The sequence below is a fragment of the Macrobrachium rosenbergii genome, chromosome 4 (genome assembly GCF_040412425.1).
Source record: "Macrobrachium rosenbergii isolate ZJJX-2024 chromosome 4, ASM4041242v1, whole genome shotgun sequence".
Lineage (NCBI taxonomy): Eukaryota > Metazoa > Arthropoda > Malacostraca > Decapoda > Palaemonidae > Macrobrachium > Macrobrachium rosenbergii.
Genome location: NC_089744.1, coordinates 1,957,117 through 1,963,742, shown reverse-complemented (window position 1 = coordinate 1,963,742; position 6,626 = coordinate 1,957,117). Strand labels below are relative to the sequence as shown.

General features: G+C 41.9%; 1 protein-coding gene across 6 annotated transcripts in view; it reads left to right on the top strand.

The window, feature by feature from the left end:
- The first annotated feature begins 131 nt into the window (after positions 1-131).
- The window catches only part of Pbp49 (proximal sequence element A Pbp49), a 65,691-nt gene continuing 59,196 nt past the window's right edge, over positions 132-6,626 (top strand). For 3 of the 6 annotated variants that reach the window (XR_010850379.1, XR_010850382.1, XR_010850381.1), the window contains exons 1-2: positions 1,557-1,696; positions 5,566-5,747. Coding sequence is in view for 2 of the 6 variants with exons in the window: in XM_067088053.1 (XP_066944154.1) it covers positions 5,622-5,747 (126 nt within the window). In the remaining 4 variants the exon portion in view is untranslated. Of the gene's footprint in view, positions 490-1,544; positions 1,697-1,801; positions 1,946-5,565; positions 5,748-6,626 lie in introns of those variants that run through there. The other 3 variants (XM_067088053.1, XR_010850389.1, XM_067088077.1) reach the window with 3 other exon arrangements.

Genomic DNA, 6,626 nt, shown 5'->3' with positions numbered 1-6,626 from the left:
GGATTTCATATTAAATATTTTTTCCTTAATGTCTGAACCACCAGAGAAGGCTGAATAACTAGCAGTTGATTTGGGAAAACGTAACCTATGCTATTCTGTTGTTGTAGACTATGGAAATGGCAGAGTTTGAAGGATGCATAAAAGAACCACCCAGTGAACGGGCAACAGGCTGAGAGAGAATCCACAAACAAATAATCAAAAACAGAACAAAAGGGAAACGTGATCAATCATGGTTTTACCGAGAAAGTTGGAGTTATACAAACTGTCCTAAGATATGGACAAAGATTGTGATTTGCCTAGACTAAAACCTGGAAAACGCGAGGAACGACCTGAATCCTACAGACCAATGGCATTGGTACCTTGTCCTGGAAAGCCAATGAAAAGAATGATTCACAAACGGGTATATTGGCTTTTAGAAAACGGCAAACGATTGCAGAGTGGGTTCGAGGAAACGGGAGGGCAATAGACCAGCTGATAAAGCTTGAAAAGGTAAGAGTTGCATTGATAAATCGTAACTTAGAATAGGCACTTTTTTTAGGTATAGTGTGCTTATGATACAAATTACCATGAACCATTGTTATGTTAACTTGCTGCACTTGCATGCATGAAGGGAAGCACATGTTTTGTTTGAGCATATTATATTGGGTCTAGCGTTACTGGACAGATTAATTACACATCTCATTTGTTAAAGAAAGTAACATACACTAACCAAAAAGGCTTCATCAATAAAAGAAATATATAATATAATACTAAAATATAAGAGGAATATAGATGAGATGAGAAAACATGCAAAAACATTGGAAAGGGAAATTAGGAAAAATTTTAATTAAGAAATTGAAAAGACCTTGCAGAAAAAGAGGAAAGATATCAAGTTGAGATTCATAAGAGCTTTTAATTATAATCAGCACATTATAGAGCTCGAAGTAAAAGATACTGGCATTATAATACAAGCTGGGCTCAGTCTATTTGATCGTTAGGCGAACTTCAGGGCAAACATTTCTTGTGTAACGAGTCGAGGAAAATAATGGCTCATGACTTAAGTTAAGATACCCTAAAATCTCTTTAAAAAATTAAGAATTGTGTTGACCTGGGAAGCCATGGTTGTTAGGAAAACAGCACAACTTTATTTAAAAATAATAACCTAATAACAGATACTTAACAAGGGTGGTCACCTACAGCAGTAAAGTTGTAAAATGTTAATTTTCAATATGAAAATTAATAAAGTACTAAATACGTTAATTTTCAAATAAAAAAAGTTATTATAACACTAAATGAGGAAACTGGACAAGAAGATGAGACTTATGGGTAAAATTTAACGACTTGTTTGTTTACTAAGAGATAGGCGTAATCTCGAGTGGCATTGCTAACGGGAAACTGTGTTTGTCTTGGAACAGACACAAACACTTAAAATTAGGCGAAATGAAAAAAAAAAATCTTATAAATGATAGAAACATCGAATAACAAGTAGAATCGGTGTCAGATAAAAGGTGGGGGTAATAATTAGACCTAAATAACTGCGAACAATCCTTTTAAAAATCCGGCAGCGGTGTGTGCTCGTAACTGTTGCAGCGGGGAATCCTTGAAGAACCGGAAGAAGAAGAAGCTCTATTATTATTGCTATTTTGAAGAACACTATCTACTGAAGTTGCTGTCAACGTCTGTGTACTGTGTCCTGCCATGAACACAACGTAAATTGGTAAGCAAATTAGTTTAAAGTATAGTTTTTATATGTTCCATGCTGCGTAGAATAGTTTGGACTAGGCATAGCAAATTTACCTAGTAGGCTCGTCAGGTTTATGATAGTTTAGGTGGTAAAACATTACTTGCGAGGCCTGATTTCCGCCATTCACCGGCCGGGACAGGTTACGGCCTTTTCGGGGGGTTGCCCAGGGAGCCAAGCCCCCCCCCCCGCCAACCCAGGGCACGTCACCGTCAGTTAGGTTAGGTAGGTAAGATCTGGTTAGGTCAGGACCTGGCATTACAGGAAAGGTTATGGTAGATCTAAGTAGTAGCTCCGCGGCGGCGATTTCCTTCTAACTTGACTTTTTCTACAGTTTTTTGGTTGCTAATTAGGGATTTATCTTCAATTTTTGTTGCACGAATGTAATTAACCCGTAATTAACCCCCGAAGTCCATCCGACAAGGGGTTTCCATACGCGATCTTCACAAGACAGGGCACGGGTACGTCTGTTTCAGACGGTTCATATCCCGTCCGGCAAGTGCAATAACTTGTTAACGTATGGGTACCCCCCCCCCCTCCCAGGCCAGTACTAAACACGGCGAAGGGACATTCCATTTGGCTGAACACCTGCAGGTGAATGCTTTCCTCCATTCGGTCGCATTCATTAGGTAATCAGGAAATTGCGGGAGAGTGTCAAAACGTCTATGACTCTAATAGCTCCTTGCTGGCCCTACGCCCTTGGTTTCCGGAACTCCTAAGCTCCTTACGGAAGTTCCGATGTTCCTTCCCACGTGGAAGATCTTCTCAGACAATCTCATTTTCACCATTATCATCCAAACCCTCGCATGCCGAACCTAGTTGCAAGGCGAATGCTGAGCGAGCAGCTAGACAGACCGGACTCTCTAAAGCTGTGTCTAGACAGCTTTCTTTCAGCTTGAGATGACCAACAACACCACAGTAGCGGCATATGTCAACAAGCAAGGGGGTCTAGTATCCCTTCCACTTCATCACTTGACAATGCGGGTGCATGAGTGGGTGGTAGCTCGCTCATGAGAGCTGTCAGCCAGGTACATTACAGGCAAGAGGAACGTAGCGGCAGATAAGCTCAGTCGCCAGGATTGTGTGATGGCAGTGGAATGGTCCCTTCACACAGACATTACAGAAAAGTTTTTCGAGTTGTGGGGTCCTCCTTCCATCGATCTGTTTGCCACCTGGCACAACAGAAAGCTCCAGGTATTCTGCTCCATCATACCAGACCCATTGGCCTCTCCAGAGGACTCTTTCCAACACCCATGTGACAACCTTGATGCTTATGCTTCCCCTGTGCTTTGTCTGATTCGCAGGGGATCAACAGGGTGATCGCTCCAAATCTCAGAATGACCCTGGTGGCTCCCAAGTCGCCACATGTTGCTTGGTATCTGGACCTGCTAGCTTTGCTATCTGAGGCACAGAGAGAGAGTCCTCCCTGGCACAACCTTCTGTGTCAACTGCACATGGAACATTTCCATCAGGCAGTGCAGTCCTGTGTCTTCATGGCTGGAGACTATCCAGCATTTCTTGCGGCGAGAGACTTTTTCGCTGCACAGCAATGGAGACCGCTGGGTATCTCAGGCAATCCTCTCCATCAGCATACCAGGGAAAGTGGTCCGTCTTCTGTGGTTGGTGTCGAAGGCAGGGTCTCTCTCCAGATGGAGCCACTATTCAGCAGGTAGAGGACCAGGGAAAGTGTGCTGCCTTCTGTGGTTGGTTTCATAGGTGGGGTCTCTCTCCGGTCAGAGCCACTTTTCATCAGGTAGCGGACTTCCTCGTCTTTCTTCACCGAGAAAAGCTTCTCTCTGTCTCAGCTGTGAAAGGCTTAGGGCCGCCCTGAGTCTAGTCTTACCCTAAGAGGAGTAGATATCTTCTCCTTGCTGGAGATTTCTCTGCTGATGAGAAGCTTTGAAAGGTCCCTGCCCTCCCAGGGATCTCAGGCCCCTGAGGTGGGACATGATTCGTTATCAGGAGCCTGACTCGTGCACCATACAAGCCTTTACGAGAGTCGTCGGACAGGGATCTGACCCTCAAGACCATCTTCTTGCTTGCCTTGGCATTGGCGAAGAGAGTAGGTGAACTTTTTGGACTTTCCTTTAAAATTAGACGCTCAAGGGGATGAGGATCAGTTACGCTTGATTTCATCCTGATTTCATAACGAAGACTCAGAATCCATCAGTCCCTGATGCCAGATGTGAGTCCTTTAAGATCTCCTCCCTGGTGCTAATGATCATACGAGATCCTACTACTGTATCTCCTGGTAGAGTGTGGTGGTGCTATCATAAAAGGACTCTACATCTCCGGCTTGAGTGTCGATAACTCTGTGTTAGTTCCAAGATGATCAGGAGAGCGTACTCTGCAGCTGGCGAGGACAACACCAGTACGTTCCGTCCGAGAACTCACGAAGTCGGGCATTGGTCCATCCCTCGCTTCCCAGAAGAATCTGTCGGCTCCTCAGGTATTGAAGGCGGGGGAGTGGTGGTGCCAGACCATGTTCACATCTTTTTACCTTCAGGACATTGCCCACAAGTCCTTGGACACTTTTCCATGGGTCCTTTGGTGGCTGCTCAACAAGTTGTGTAGCTTACCCAGCTCCTTTAGGAGGAGAAGTTGCATCTCACTTAAGGTGTTCAGTTACAGAAGAAAGAGTGTATGTGTGAGTGACTGGCCTCTCCTCCTCTTCCTTCTTCATCATCCTTCACTCTCTCTTGACAAGCAGAGGGAAGGATAATGAGTCGTCACATGTTGGAACTGGCGACTGATGCAGGTAAGTGTCAAATCGAGTACTGTTCTATTTTCTGTTTTAGACTTATAGAAGCAGTCCATCCCCTTCCTCTAGCAAAGGAGGAAGGGGATCATGGCAATAAAACAAACCCAGTATTTATTTTTTTGTCTGACTCACTGATTCATCATAGCCCTTTTTCGAATGATGTTGCATTTCACCCACTTTTGAAAAGGACTAGAAGTCTGACAGTTGAACATGCAGTTCTGACACTCCGTTCAACATGTCAGAGGCATGGTACTCTTCCTCGCTCTAATTGACCAAGAAGAGAATCCAGGTTTGGCGAACTCCAGTCAGTTCAGAGACTCACTCAGATTCATCCCTCCAAGGAGTAAGTCTTCCTTATGTAAAGGGCCGATGGTTTGCATATTGTGTAGGAACAAATAATAAATGTTTAAAGTGATTTGTACTTTTCCTAACTACACAAACCTGAGGTCCTTTACAGTTTTTTGCCCACCTTATGCCACCCCTCAGTCTGTTACCTGGGCCGAAAGGCAAATTGGAATGTTTACCTCCGGGTGTGCTGGTCTTCTGCCAACCGGACGGTAGTTAACTGCCTAACCACCTTGTTTGAGAGGTAAACGGCCATTCCAGCTTTGCTGAAAGTAATTCCTTATGTAAAGGACCTCAGGTTTTTATAGTTAGGAAAAATACAAATTTCTTTAAAATTTTGTAATTGTTCCTATTTATATAATAGCGGAAATGATATTTTCAGTAATGCTATTCTTAATGGCTTTTTCTATGTTTTCTGGGTATTTTTGATGCATGGTTTCTCAAACAGTATTGTTGACAACATAACAGAATTACCATGTAATGAGCATTCCAACACCAAAGATGACAAATGTGGCACCATCAAACTACTGTCAAAGTTATGTGCACCCAAATTCGAGAATTAGTATGGTGTATTGAGACAGGAAAGTACTGTATTTGGTTGAGACCTACTACACAATAAATTATTTATTATATATGATCAGAGACAGTTATTTTAATTGAATTTGAACCTCTGGCATTGTATAAAACATGTATGTTCTTAATTTGTATAAAACATGTATATTCTTCATGTATTTTTCAGATTGTGTCCTACTCATTGAAGGAACTCTAAGGAACCTGAGGTATCACCAGTTTATAATGGAAAACATCCATAGTTTGAAGTACTGTCCCTGGATAACTGAAGAGACCATAAATCTTAAGGAATATTTTGGGGCATATCATGAGTTATTAGACTCTGTGTCAGGCTGTCCTCATGAAGAAAAGGTATGTACAGTATTATAAATTTTGCATTACAGCACAATGTTGGGTTATGTTAAGACTACAACATGAGAATTAAAACTTATTCTTTGAGAATCTTGGAGGTGGTTTTATTTTGGTTACTTATGCAGGGTAGTTCCCCATCTTACCCTTCTTGTATTTCCTTTTATGACAGAATTTCAGCCACAGGCTGACTTGTAAGCCTTGATTTTTTATTGGATGGATTATTGGTTTGTTTGTGCAACCTTGATAAAATATACATTGGTTTAAATTTTTTTTGTATCACAAATGGGGTCCAAAGTGCCTTTATTGACAGTAAAAGTCATTCCTTGTGTGTCTGTCATTCAAAACAAACTTTTAGAATTTCAGCCCAAGAAATTGGACATTTTACATTCATTCCATGGATGTTCTGCCTTTATTATTATTGCCATAATGGTGGATAATTAACCCCCAATTTTGAGGTGAAACTTACCCTCTATCATTTGCTTTATCTGCGACTATTTGGCACAGGTTCGACATGTGTTAAAATTGAAATAATCGTTAATGTAGGCTGCCAATAGTTACCCCTACCCTATGGAGGGTGGGAGTAAGACGGCGAATACTCTTGTCGATGGAACTGGGTGGTTGTGTAGATATGTGTAATGAAATTTTGGGTTTGTTAACTTGGTTAACAAATTTGATTGTCTAGATTTTGGTTTGTATTTGGCAGTATGGATTTTTCTTTTCAATCTTCCCTATTGAAATCTGCTAGATTTTGCAAGTTAAGTAGTTGTAAGACCAGATTGGGTCAATTGAAGTATGATACAGCGGACCCCCACCTATTTGCGGTTCCAGATTTGCAGCTTTACGTATTTGCGGATTTCTCTGTGGAACATGCACTGTACA